This window comes from Filicampus tigris, chromosome 6 (genome assembly GCF_054856515.1).
Source record: "Filicampus tigris isolate MCC_2025a chromosome 6, RoL_Ftig_1.0, whole genome shotgun sequence".
NCBI lineage: Eukaryota > Metazoa > Chordata > Actinopteri > Syngnathiformes > Syngnathidae > Filicampus > Filicampus tigris.
This window is the reverse complement of record NC_141222.1, coordinates 27,421,421-27,436,361: the sequence shown is the minus strand read 5'-3', so window position 1 is coordinate 27,436,361 and position 14,941 is coordinate 27,421,421. Positions and strand designations below refer to the sequence as shown.

The 14,941-nt window shown below is 41.7% G+C and overlaps 1 protein-coding gene across 1 annotated transcript in view; it reads left to right on the top strand.

Moving 5' to 3' along the window:
• Positions 1–14,941, top strand: part of radil (Ras association and DIL domains) — a 33,657-nt gene that overhangs the window by 16,081 nt on the left and 2,635 nt on the right. The window contains exons 14-19 of the mRNA XM_086033956.1: positions 391–514; positions 3,235–3,407; positions 10,480–10,630; positions 11,252–11,472; positions 13,443–13,701; positions 14,342–14,490. Coding sequence (XP_085890082.1) covers positions 391–514; positions 3,235–3,407; positions 10,480–10,630; positions 11,252–11,472; positions 13,443–13,701; positions 14,342–14,490 — 1,077 coding nt within the window. The remainder of the gene's footprint in view (positions 1–390; positions 515–3,234; positions 3,408–10,479; positions 10,631–11,251; positions 11,473–13,442; positions 13,702–14,341; positions 14,491–14,941) is intronic.

Here is a 14,941-nt window from a genome sequence, read left to right as displayed (position 1 = left end):
TTTTAATATGAAGACGGAATACGGTGCACCTCTGCTTTTTGGCGAGGGACCCGCGAAAAGCAAAAGTTCACAGCCATTCAAGCCGCGTTGAAAAAATAAATAAATAAAAAAAATAATGTTTCATTTGAATGTATTTTAGACAATCATTACATGTACTTATGTAAAACCAAAATTAAAACCACCTCAAATTAGCCAAATTAGATCAGAATCATTTTAATTCACTTTTTAAAATGCAAACAAAATACATGACTTAAAACAGAATAAATTACAAAATATCTGCTTGATGAATAAATGAATTCTCATGAAGCGGCATTTAAAATGAAATACGCACAAATAAAATAAATAGAGCCATGCGTGCATGTGCGTGCATGTGCGTGCATGTGTGTGTAGGTGTTCCAGAGCGCCCAGGAGCTGCTGCAAGGCTACCAGGTCCACCCGGAGATCCAGGCGCAGATGTTCGCCTACCTCTTCTTCTTCTCCAACGTGTCGCTCTTCAACCAGCTGATGGACAAAGGTAAAGGGGGGCGACCGGGGGGCGTGAGGGGTGGGGGGGGGGGGCGAGGGGAGGGGAGGTGGGCTGGGACGGGCTCACCTCCGTTAGACCGTCCGTCCCTGAGGAGGCTTGCAGCTGTTAGGGAGCGTCTTTGTCAGCACTTTGACTTGAGGCGGGGGAAACGGTGGGCAGGTGGGGGGTGGGTGGGCGGGGGGAGGGGGCCATCAAGATTTGTCCTCTGTGTCCTTCCTTCCTATCTGCTCTCTAATTCCCATCAGCCTCCCACTCGCCCTCCTCCTCCTTCCTTTTTCATGTGGGAGTGGGAAGAGGAGGTTTGATTGAATGAAGCAAGGGAGAAAGCACCATGACGGGGAAAAGGTCAAAATCTTGTTATGCTGCTTCTGGTCTTTCAGCCAGTCTTCCAAATGACATGTTACTTGGTTAATCTGATGGAATTTCCAAGTGAAAATTTATTGGGGGGGGGGGGGGGGCGTTATGGATTAAAACCTTTGAAATGGCCAAAACTGACCTTGAAATGTTCGCTTCAAAGATGGCAGACTTCCTGTGCCTTTGTGCGATGTGATGGGTGCTCGAGATGTTTTTTGTGGGTCTACTCATGATAGACATGCCTAGCAAAGGTCATGTTACTAAATTAAACTGGCTTTTGGGGCTGAATTTTCAAATGAAAACTTCATGGGAGGGGGCATTATAGATTAAACCTTTGAAATGGCCAAAACTGACCTTGACATGGCCGCTTCAAACCAAAATTGCAGACTCTTGTTTTCTTTTTGAGGATGGCTTCTTTGTAGTTTTTTTGTGGGTTTATTCATAATAGAGATGCCTACCAAATGTCATGTTGCTAAGTGCAACCTGCTTTGGGGGCTGCATTTTAAATAAATGGAATCAAGCATCCGACCTCGGAAATGCCCAAAATGGACACTGAAATGGCAGCTGAAAAACAAAAATGGCAGACTTTCTGTGTCTTTACGGTCACGGGTTCTTGAGACTTTTTTATGGGTCTACTCATTATAAACACGCTTAGCAAATTTCATGTCACAAAATGAAACTGGCCCGGGGGGCTGAATTTTCAAACGATTGATTCAAACTGTTGGACACGGCCAAACGGGAACTTCAAACCAAAATGGCAGACTTCCTGTCTCTTTTTTTGCTGGAATACTCATGATGGACATGTCGACCAAGTTCCATGTTGCCAATCTAAAAAAAAAAATTTTTTTTAAATTCCAGAGCCGCATACGGCTTCACCAAGTCAACCACCAGCCTGCTCTTGTAAATTTCCATTGCGTTGGCGGGTTGGATCGCAGACACACACGTGAACACGCGCGCACACGTCGTATGTCTTCATTAGCCAGCACAATGAGGACAGCAGCACCTTCACATCAATGCAAAGGAACGCCCCGTCTGGCTCCCGGTAGTCGCTCATTGATGTTTCTGTCGCCATGGTAACAGAAGAGCGAGAGGTTGTGTTTCTGGAGGGGAACGCTGATGTTTGCAGCAGACACACACACACACACACACACAAACGCACGCTCACACACATGCTCATCCTGCTACATGAAGGAATTCACGATGCTTCACTTTTCCCACATTTTGTCACAGCCTTATTCCGAAATGGATTCGACACACAACACCTTTTAAAGACAATGTGAAAAAGGTTTGGGGGAAATTTTGCTTGATTCTAAAGTAGAACTAATGTTGGAAAAGTGCAGCCCTGTGAATACCTTGGTTACAATGTCATTTGCAAAAACAAAGAAAGGATTTTTTTTTCCCCCCCTCAAATTTCTACACGCGACACCCTGTCATGACAATGTGAAAAGATTTTTTTTTAATCTGTTAAAATTCAATCTCTAAATGTGTAAAAAAGTCAAGCCAATAGCCTTATTCCAAAAGTCGAATAAATGGAATAATGGAATAAATGTGAAAAAAGCTTTTTTTTTTTTTTTGGGTTCATTTTTTAAAACTGAAAATTAGGCCACCACACGTATTGTACCGTGAGTCCTGATCCAGACAGGTGTCCGCCTTTTTCAAATTATGACCAATAACTTTTCTTTTAACTTAACAAAATGTCGAAAAATAGAAACATTCTGATAACTCTCCGGACACGCTTTATGTCTCTATTTTTGCGGGAAACCCGCAATTTCAGCGGCTAGCTGCTAATTGTGCTTTCACCTGCTAAATAGATTACCGTTAGCTAGTGTAGCTCTTTGTTTGGTGTGTGTGTGTGTGTGTGTGTGTAAAGCAGTTGCAACGGAGCTTTATGACACCTTTGCAAGGGAGGTCAAGCGATGTCTCGTCTGTTGTCCCTAGATTACTGTATGCCGAGACGTAAGCCTATTACACAAGCGTGTGTGTGCGTGCACGTCCAAGACATATGGCGCAATGTTTGAAGTGCCGTTTCATCAAATGGCAGCAGTCAGTCAATCTATCGTAATTTGTTCAAGAAGCTAAAAGAAGCTCCAGCTGCACGTGGGCTTGTGTGCCACCAATGCATTAGCGAGTAACAATCCATGCGCATTCAGACTATCCAAAGGGTCAGTCTTCATGAGTTCAATGTCAAACTTTTTGAAATGTTTTTTTGATTTTTGATTTTTTTAATTCATTTACGTACATTTGAATTCAAAAAAAACAATGAAAGTAATATTGTTTTGACGAATGTATATTTGTTTATGATTTCGTGTACCGGTAATTTGCTTTGAGCGCCACTGGCTGACGTTTGCGTGCAGGTCCGTCACGCGGCTGGTTCCAACGCTCCAAAGTTCTGCAGATGCAAGCCTGTCTACGGATGGTGTGCGAATGGGCCCGCAAGTCGTCCTTGGGACATCTGGCGGACAAATTCTTCACCAAACTCAACAGCGCCGTCGCCATCCTGGCCACGCCGCCGCAGCAACTCACGCAGGCAAGCCGCGCACGCGCTGGTGTTTATGTTCTCGTTTCAGCAAATTGGAAATGGAAATGTAAGCCTGACCCTAGTTTCAAACCTACCTCTTAACCCTAACCCTAGTGTGAAAGCCTACTTCTAAACCCTAACTATAGTTTCAAACCCTACCTCCTAACCCGAAGCCTAGTTTAAAACCTGCCTCTTAACCTTAAGTCTAGGTTAAAACCTACCTCTTAACCCTAGTTTGAAAGCCTACTTCTAAACCCTAACCCTAGTTTCAAACCCTATCTCTTAACCCTAACCCTAGTTTAAACCCTATCTCTTAACCCTAACCCTAGTTTAAACCCTATATCTTAACCCTAACCCTAGTTTCAAACCCTATCTCTTAACCCTAACCCTAGTTTCAAACCCTATCTCTTAACCCTAACCCTAGTATGAAAGCTTACTTCTAAACCCTAACCCTAGTTTAAACCATACCTCTTAACCCTAAGTCTAGGTTAAAACCTACCTCTTAACCCTAGTTTGAAAACTTACCTTTTAACCCTAACCCTAGTGTGAAAGCCTACCTCTAAACCCTAACCCTAGTTTCAAACCCTATCTCTTAACCCTAACCCTAGTTTCAAACCCTACCTCTAAACCCTAACCCCAGTGTGAAAGCCTACCTCTTAACCCTAACCCTAGTTTCAAACCCTACCTCTAAACCCTAACCCTAGTTTCAAACCCTATCTCTTAACCCTAACCCTAGTGTGAAAGCCTACCTCTAAACCCTAACCCTTGTTTCAAACATATCTCTTAACCCTAACCCTAGTTTCAAACCCTACCTCTTAACCCTAACCCTAGTTTCAAACATATCTCTTAACCCTAACCCTAGTTTCAAACCCTACCTCTAAACCCTAACCCTAGTTTCAAACCCTACCTCTAAACCCTAACCCTAGTTTCAAACCCTATCTCTTAACCCTAACCCTAGTATGAAAGCCTACTTCTAAACCCTAACCCTAGTTCCAAACCCTATCTCTTAACCCTAACCCTAGTATGAAAGCCTACTTCTAAACCCTAACCCTAGTTCCAAACCCTATCTCTTAACCCTAACCCTAGTGTGAAAGCCTACCTCTAAACCCTAACCCTAGTTTCAAACATATCTCTTAACCCTAACCCTAGTTTCAAACCCTACCTCTTAACCCTAACCCTAGTTTAAACCCTACCTCTTAACCCTAACCCTAGTTTCAAACCCTATCTCTTAACCCTAACCCTAGTATGAAAGCCTACTTCTAAACCCTAACCCTAGTTCCAAACCCTATCTCTTAACCCTAACCCTTGTGTGAAAGCCTACCTCTAAACCCTAACCCTAGTTTCAAACATATCTCTTAACCCTAACCCTAGTTTCAAACCCTACCTCTAAACCCTAACCCTAGTTTCAAACCCTACCTCTAAACCCTAACCCTAGTTCCAAACCCTATCTCTTAACCCTAACCCTAGTATGAAAGCCTACTTCTAAACCCTAACCCTAGTTTAAACCCTATCTCTTAACCCTAACCCTAGTTTAAACCCTATATCTTAACCCTAACCCTAGTTTCAAACCCTATCTCTTAACCCTAACCCTAGTTTCAAACCCTATCTCTTAACCCTAACCCTAGTATGAAAGCTTACTTCTAAACCCTAACCCTAGTTTAAACCATACCTCTTAACCCTAAGTCTAGGTTAAAACCTACCTCTTAACCCTAGTTTGAAAACTTACCTTTTAACCCTAACCCTAGTGTGAAAGCCTACCTCTAAACCCTAACCCTAGTTTCAAACCCTATCTCTTAACCCTAACCCTAGTTTCAAACCCTACCTCTAAACCCTAACCCCAGTGTGAAAGCCTACCTCTTAACCCTAACCCTAGTTTCAAACCCTACCTCTAAACCCTAACCCTAGTTTCAAACCCTACCTCTTAACCCTAACCCCAGTGTGAAAGCCTACCTCTTAACCCTAACCCTAGTTTCAAACCCTATCTCTTAACCCTAACCCTTGTGTGAAAGCCTACCTCTAAACCCTAACCCTAGTTTCAAACATATCTCTTAACCCTAACCCTAGTTTCAAACCCTACCTCTAAACCCTAACCCTAGTTTCAAACCCTACCTCTAAACCCTAACCCTAGTTTCAAACCCTATCTCTTAACCCTAACCCTAGTATGAAAGCCTACTTCTAAACCCTAACCCTAGTTCCAAACCCTATCTCTTAACCCTAACCCTAGTATGAAAGCCTACTTCTAAACCCTAACCCTAGTTCCAAACCCTATCTCTTAACCCTAACCCTAGTGTGAAAGCCTACCTCTAAACCCTAACCCTAGTTTCAAACATATCTCTTAACCCTAACCCTAGTTTCAAACCCTACCTCTTAACCCTAACCCTAGTTTAAACCCTACCTCTTAACCCTAACCCTAGTTTCAAACCCTATCTCTTAACCCTAACCCTAGTATGAAAGCCTACTTCTAAACCCTAACCCTAGTTCCAAACCCTATCTCTTAACCCTAACCCTTGTGTGAAAGCCTACCTCTAAACCCTAACCCTAGTTTCAAACATATCTCTTAACCCTAACCCTAGTTTCAAACCCTACTTCTAAACCCTAACCCTAGTTCCAAACCCTATCTCTTAACCCTAACCCTTGTGTGAAAGCCTACCTCTAAACCCTAACCCTAGTTTCAAACATATCTCTTAACCCTAACCCTAGTTTCAAACCCTACCTCTTAACCCTAACCCTAGTTTAAACCCTACCTCTTAACCCTAACCCTAGTTTCAAACCCTATCTCTTAACCCTAACCCTAGTATGAAAGCCTACTTCTAAACCCTAACCCTAGTTCCAAACCCTATCTCTTAACCCTAACCCTTGTGTGAAAGCCTACCTCTAAACCCTAACCCTAGTTTCAAACATATCTCTTAACCCTAACCCTAGTTTCAAACCCTACCTCTAAACCCTAACCCTAGTTTCAAACCCTACCTCTAAACCCTAACCCTAGTTCCAAACCCTATCTCTTAACCCTAACCCTAGTATGAAAGCCTACTTCTAAACCCTAACCCTAGTTTAAACCCTATCTCTTAACCCTAACCCTAGTTTAAACCCTATATCTTAACCCTAACCCTAGTTTCAAACCCTATCTCTTAACCCTAACCCTAGTTTCAAACCCTATCTCTTAACCCTAACCCTAGTATGAAAGCTTACTTCTAAACCCTAACCCTAGTTTAAACCATACCTCTTAACCCTAAGTCTAGGTTAAAACCTACCTCTTAACCCTAGTTTGAAAACTTACCTTTTAACCCTAACCCTAGTGTGAAAGCCTACCTCTAAACCCTAACCCTAGTTTCAAACCCTATCTCTTAACCCTAACCCTAGTTTCAAACCCTACCTCTAAACCCTAACCCCAGTGTGAAAGCCTACCTCTTAACCCTAACCCTAGTTTCAAACCCTACCTCTAAACCCTAACCCTAGTTTCAAACCCTACCTCTTAACCCTAACCCCAGTGTGAAAGCCTACCTCTTAACCCTAACCCTAGTTTCAAACCCTATCTCTTAACCCTAACCCTTGTGTGAAAGCCTACCTCTAAACCCTAACCCTAGTTTCAAACCCTACCTCTAAACCCTAACCCTAGTTTCAAACCCTATCTCTTAACCCTAACCCTAGTATGAAAGCCTACTTCTAAACCCTAACCCTAGTTCCAAACCCTATCTCTTAACCCTAACCCTAGTATGAAAGCCTACTTCTAAACCCTAACCCTAGTTCCAAACCCTATCTCTTAACCCTAACCCTAGTGTGAAAGCCTACCTCTAAACCCTAACCCTAGTTTCAAACATATCTCTTAACCCTAACCCTAGTTTCAAACCCTACCTCTAAACCCTAACCCTAGTTTCAAACCCTACCTCTAAACCCTAACCCTAGTTTCAAACCCTATCTCTTAACCCTAACCCTAGTATGAAAGCCTACTTCTAAACCCTAACCCTAGTTCCAAACCCTATCTCTTAACCCTAACCCTAGTATGAAAGCCTACTTCTAAACCCTAACCCTAGTTCCAAACCCTATCTCTTAACCCTAACCCTAGTGTGAAAGCCTACCTCTAAACCCTAACCCTAGTTTCAAACATATCTCTTAACCCTAACCCTAGTTTCAAACCCTACCTCTTAACCCTAACCCTAGTTTAAACCCTACCTCTTAACCCTAACCCTAGTTTCAAACCCTATCTCTTAACCCTAACCCTAGTATGAAAGCCTACTTCTAAACCCTAACCCTAGTTCCAAACCCTATCTCTTAACCCTAACCCTAGTGTGAAAGCCTACCTCTAAACCCTAACCCTAGTTTCAAACATATCTCTTAACCCTAACCCTAGTTTCAAACCCTACTTCTGAACCCTAACCCTAGTTTCAAACCCTACCTCTTAACCCTAACCCTAGTTTCAAACCCTACCTCTTAACTCTAACCCTAGTTTCAAACCCTACCTCTTAACCCTAACCCTAGTTTCAAACCCTACCTCTTAACCCTAACCCTAGTTTCAAACCCTACCTCTTAACCCTAACCCTAGTTTCAAACCCTACCTCTTAACCCTAACCCTAGTGTGAAAGCCTACCTCTAAACCCTAACCCTAGTTTCAAACCCTACCTCTTAACTCTAACCCTAGTTTCAAACCCTACCTCTTAACTCTAACCCTAGTTTCAAACCCTACCTCTTAACCCTAACCCTAGTTTCAAACCCTACCTCTTAACCCTAACCCTAGTTTCAAACCCTACCTCTTAACCCTAACCCTAGTGTGAAAGCCTACCTCTAAACCCTAACCCTTGTTTCAAACATATCTCTTAACCCTAACCCTAGTTTCAAACCCTACCTCTTAACCCTAACCCTAGTTTCAAACCCTACCTCTTAACTCTAACCCTAGTTTCAAACCCTACCTCTTAACCCTAACCCTAGTTTCAAACCCTACCTCTTAACCCTAACCCTAGTTTCAAACCCTACTTCTAAACTCTAACCCTAGTTTCAAACCCTACCTCTTAACCCTAACCCTAGTTTCAAACCCTACCTCTTAACCCTAACCCTAGTTTCAAACCCTACCTCTTAACCCTAACCCTAGTGTGAAAGCCTACCTCTAAACCCTAACCCTTGTTTCAAACATATCTCTTAACCCTAACCCTAGTTTCAAACCCTACTTCTAAACCCTAACCCTAGTTTCAAACCCTACCTCTTAACCCTAACCCTAGTTTCAAACCCTACCTCTTAACCCTAACCCTAATTCAAAACCTACCTATTAACCCTAACCCTAGTATGAAAGCCTACTTCTAAACCCTAACCCTAGTTCCAAACCCTATCTCTTAACCCTAACCCTAGTGTGAAAGCCTACCTCTAAACCCTAACCCTAGTTTCAAACCCTACCTCTAAACCCTAACCCCAGTGTGAAAGCCTACCTCTTAACCCTAACCCTAGTTTCAAACCCTACCTCTAAACCCTAACCCTAGTTTCAAACCCTACCTCTTAACCCTAACCCCAGTGTGAAAGCCTACCTCTTAACCCTAACCCTAGTTTCAAACCCTATCTCTTAACCCTAACCCTTGTGTGAAAGCCTACCTCTAAACCCTAACCCTAGTTTCAAACATATCTCTTAACCCTAACCCTAGTTTCAAACCCTACCTCTAAACCCTAACCCTAGTTTCAAACCCTATCTCTTAACCCTAACCCTAGTGTGAAAGCCTACCTCTAAACCCTAACCCTTGTTTCAAACATATCTCTTAACCCTAACCCTAGTTTCAAACCCTACTTCTAAACCCTAACCCTAGTTTCAAACCCTACCTCTTAACCCTAACCCTAGTTTCAAACCCTACCTCTTAACCCTAACCCTAGTTTCAAACCCTACCTCTTAACCCTAACCCTAGTTTCAAACCCTACCTCTTAACCCTAACCCTAGTGTGAAAGCCTACCTCTAAACCCTAACCCTTGTTTCAAACATATCTCTTAACCCTAACCCTAGTTTCAAACCCTACTTCTAAACCCTAACCCTAGTTTCAAACCCTACCTCTTAACCCTAACCCTAATTCAAAACCTACCTCTTAACCCTAACCCTAGTGTCAAAGCCTACCTCTTAATAAAGTGAATGTATTTTCTTTTTGAATCAAATATGAATAATGTTTTTTTAAATCCATTAAATACAAAATACGTCTTTCAAATTTTCTTTTGTCAATTCAATAAAATTTTAACCCTTTTCATAATCAAACATATTTCTGTGGAGGCCCAAAACTGCCCCAAACTAAAATAAATAAAAGTGAAATTAAAACCAAATACAGTATCAAAAAATATAATTGAAATAAATATAATAAATATAATAAATATAAATATATAAATACAATTAAATGTCAATTTATTCATATTGTATTTTATTTATTTCAATTATATATTTTTTTTATATTTGGTTTTATTTTCACTTTTATTTATTAATGAGCAAAACATTTGTATCTACTTTATAATTTAAAAAAATCTTTTCATTTAATTTGCAGTCAAATTACAATTGAATTAAAAATCTAAATTCAATATTTTCCAAGTTATTTTTGTATTACCGCTAACTACATTTGTATAGAATCATCACATTCTTTCCCAATTTATATTTTTTAATTAATTTTAAAAAAATCCAAATCAACTTACTATTTCCTTTTTTTTAATAAATGTATCTATAAGGTGTTTTTCAAAACATGATTTTTTTTACATTAGACTAGTAAATATAAATACATATTTCATTTTTAACCATTTCTATTTCTAAATCATTTAAATAAATTAAAAATTCTAATGAACCTACAATTTTTTAATTATTAATGCAATAATATTTTCATTAAAAAAATAAGTGTATTTTTATTTGAAAATAAAATGCTTTCCCCAATTTAACTACATTTAAATAAAAAATTAAAAAAAATCTAAATTTAACATTTGCTCAACATATGGTGTAAGTTTTTATAATGTTAAATTTGAACAAATCACACGTTTTGGGGGGGGGTCAAATACATTATGAATGCAGTAATTAAATATAAGTCCATTCATGTCGCTATTCATTTGAAGATGGTTTAAAAGTTCCTTTCACCGCGTGCAGATGAGTTGGCGAGTGTTGTCGGGCGAGCACTCATCCCTCAAGCCGGTGCAGCTGCACAGGATCCTGACCCAGTACCAGATCACCGCAGAGACCGGACCCGTGCCCGCGTGGCAGCCCGGCAGCGAGGACGAGGCCTACATCTACCGCACAGGTGACGCCGTTAGGGAAAGAGAGAGAGTCGGAAGGAGGCTGACGTCAGGTTGACCCGCGTGACACAACAGAAAGCAATTTGTCTTACTAGAGACCAAACTAACGAAGGAAAGTTCGAGTTTCAAAACAGGGTTTTAGTTCCTGAGAGTAGGTTGAGACGTTAAAGAGCAGCGCTCGGCAACCTTTAACACTCAAAGAGCCATTTCGACCCGTTTTCCACACAAAAGAAAACACTTTTTGACATCTGAAATGAAGATGTTAGCATATTCATCGCTAACCGCGTCTATAAAGTCCATATTAAAATGAAACGGATTTGCCTCACGACACACAATTGAGGATGGTCTTTTTGCAACGAAGCATCTCATCAATCCATGCAGTATTAAACAAATCCAGCAAACCTTCCTATTTTCACTCGTCATTGTCTAAAAAAACAAACAAAAAAACCCCAAAACACTATCCAATGGCTCTTTGAGCGTTAAAGGTCGCCGAGTCAAAGCGCTTTGACTACCTGCCCGTTTACTATTTCACTTGCAGGTTTCCTGACTAACGTTGACATTGAACTGATTCGGAGGAATGCAAAACGCTCACTGTGGTGCGACCGTGGCTCTCTCTGTGCATTCAGTGGACCTCCTGGAGAGCTTTGAGAACCACCCCCCGATCGTGCTGCCCAGCGCCGGCTTCGGCGTGGACCTGGACGGCGAGCGCGTGGAGGACAGCGTCTACCGACAGCTGCTCTACGTGCGCCACTTCCTGTGGGGCCTGCGCGCCAAGACGCACGCTAACGCCACGCACGCTAACGCCACGCACGCTAACGGCAACAACAACAACGCGGCCGATGTTCCGGTGAGGCCGTGCCCCGACGCCAAGCGGATTGTGATGTAACAGTGGGGCTAGTTTATATAAACCCGCCCCAAAGCCGCGTTTTATTCCCCATGAATTGAACGCTTGAGCTAGGTGAAGATCCGCCATTTTCAAGTAACGGTCGGACCGCGCGGAAGTAGTGTGTACTTCCGTATATGCACACACACACATTTGTAAACACACTTGTACACACACACACACACACACACACACACGTGCACGCATAATCTGTGCGTAAGCAGCTGTGCTGGTTGAGGAGTTTCGTGGTAATCTTTTAAATGAAAGACAGAATCTCGAACACACTCACGCGCACGCACACACGCACGCACGCACACACACTCACAGAAGAAGAAGCTAGACATGGTTAAATCATGGCTAATCTGCTTAGCGGTCAGGCTGTCTCATCAGTGGACTGACTAGACCGTAATCCTCCATTTTAGAACGCATCATCGTCGTCAAGGCATCTCCTCCAAAAACGCAGGCGTTCATCCGCCGCTATTCGCAGGGGATAGTGAAAAATTGCCGCCCAGCCCCAAAAATGTTGACAATTCTCCAAATCAGAGGCGTCGTTTCAGTTCAGGGGCCACATTCGCCGCAGTTTGATCTCAAGTGGGCCGGCCGGGCTAGCATACGCGTGGCTTAATTAAAAACACCAATAACAAGCATTCCAAATTTGAACATTGTTTTGGTGCAAACAATGAATAAATAGCCACTTGTGGAAAAGGTTCACAGTTATTGACTGCTCAAAGTCACGATCGAACGCAATTTAGAATCCATTACTCATCGACGATTGCAGTGATTCTCAAAGTGTGGTGCAAGTGCCACTAGTGGTACGCGGGCTCCCGTATAGCGCTAAGTGAAAGAATCACTGCCCAAGTGCATTTCATTTTGAAGTTCCATACAATTGCGTTGGATATGCAACAACTGCGACTTTTCTAATGTGTAACACATTTGAATTGAATCATTACATAGCTGTATTTTTCCCGCTAAAATTCACGTTTTTGTTCATAAGAATTTGCTTTTATTCCTAATAATCATCCATGTCACAGTCATCTGCTCTAACCACTCAACTATGATCATCTCAAAAAAACGACTTTGAGATGTTCGACAATGTGTAATCATAATTCATTATATCAAACAATATTAAATGTGAAAATATGAGACAAACAAGAAGTTCAACTAAAAGCTGTCTAAGACTGCAATCGAATCCTGGTCATCCATATCACAGTCATCTGATCTAACCTGCTCTATTCTACGATCATCTTGTTGCTGACCAGCTGTTATAATATAGAAATAAATAAATAAAAACAAAAACGTATAGTAAGGCGTTTTTTGTGGGAAAAAAAGCGACCATGTATAGTCAGGCTTTTTTTGTGAAAAATAAAAAAAAGGACTATGTATGGTATGGCGTTTTCTTGAAAAAAAAAACCAAAAACAAAAGACCATATATAGTAAGGTGTTTTTTGTGAAAAAAATAAAAAAATAACGACCATGTATAGTAAGGCATTTTGGGGAAAAAAGACGACCATGTATAGTAAGGCGTTTTTTGTGAGGAAAAAAAACAAAAAACGACCATATATAGTAAGGTGTTTTGGGGGAAAAAAATGACCATTTATAGTAAGGGTTTTTTGTGAAAAAAAGACCATGTATACTAAGGCGTTTTTTGTGAAAAAAAACAAAAAAAAAACAAACGACCATGTATAGTAAGGCGTTTTTTGGAAAAACAACAACAATATATAGTAAGGCGTTTTTTTGAAAAAAAAAACAACAACAAAAAACGACCATGTATAGTAAGGTTTTTTTTTGTGAAATAAAACGGCCATGTATAGTAAGGAGATTTTTGTTTAAAGGCACAAATCTAACACAGGAATACTGCAGTCTGTAAAAAAAAAACATGAATAGGTAACACAAATGTAATGAATGAGTTTGCTATATCCCACCTTGTCCTCTAGAGGGAGCTGCTGCCACCGCCCTTGACTCACGGCAGCCCCCGCTCGGCCCCCGGCGACGGTGAGGAAGCAAACGGCCGTGGCCAAGCACACAGTCTCCGGAGAAACGGGGGCGGTGTCCACCACCATCATCATCATCATCTTCATCCTCACCCCCAGCACCCGGCCACCGCAACGGGGTACACTGAGGGAGTGGGGGGAGCCCCACAGGTGAACGGATGCGGCAAGAAGGCCAACGGGCTCATCGCTAACGGCATGGAAGGTACGACTTGATGGGGGGTACCCGCAATCCGTTGCGCTGACGCTGGCGGATGTCCAATAAGAGCAAATCTTGAGTTCCTCTGGTTATGTGGCGGGCCAAAATGACCCGATAGTTGGAATTAGTTTGAAACCCTGTTTGGTAGTTCAACAAAGAAATACATTTATGGGGTTTATTTTTTTTGATATAATTACATGAATTTCAATGTTTAGATTTTCAATGACTAAACATGAAGTAAAACTTTTTTTGGGGGGGGGGGCTAACGTGCAGCTGGTCAAATTAGCCTGTTTTAACCTTTTAGGGGCCAGAGGTTTTTTTTTTCAATAGCATATTCAGTTTTCGATATATCAAAAAGTTGTAACTTGAAAATGGTTCGAGATAAAGCCATCCTGTCAATGTCGCAATTTCGCTAGAAGGCTTAAGTCTAAAAAGCGAATAAAAAACAAATTTTCAAATGAAAAAAAACAAACAAAAAAGCATCACTTTAAGAAATAACGCCCCCTGCTGGCGGTCCGTAGAAATGCATGTTCCTGGAACCGCGCCCCCCCACCTCCACTTGCATCGCTGTCTTTGTGTATGTGGACCCCGTAGCAAGCCCCTGTGTGTGTGCGTGTGTGTGCGTGCGTGTGTGTGCCCTCTGCAGGCTGTGTTACTAGTGGCTGTGAGTTCCCCTTCCCTGTGTGGTCCTCGTCCCCGGGTGCCCCCCCACTCCCTGATGACATGTGTGTGGTGTTTGTAGTGGAACTGGACAAAGGACCCTACGGACTCGGCATGGGACTCATCGACGGCCTGGTGAGATCATTGACTGAAAATCGTTGAATATCTGATGCTAGTGATAACTTTCCAACTATAGGGTGAGTGAGGGTATCTGGTTCCTGAGATATAAGGGTTCAAAGGAAGGTGGCCACGCCTCTTTTTGCCAAAAACGTCTCAATTTGGCAGGCCATGGCTCCCAAATTACGGCTCCGATTGATCAAAAGTTTGACATTTAGTGTTGTGCCATCACTGTCAACACGTACAGCAAGTTTGAGTAAAATCAAAATCGGCTTGGTGATTTGGCATGGAACAACCCTGGGTCCAACTGAACGGTTCTCGTTTGAAAAAAATAAAAATAAATAAATAATAATAATATATAAAGTGGACTTATTTTTGTTTTTCGTTGTTGTTTATACTTGATATTTGTTTCAATGACTAAACATGCAGCGAGTTAAATTTGAACCATGCATAAGGTTGATCTTAAAAG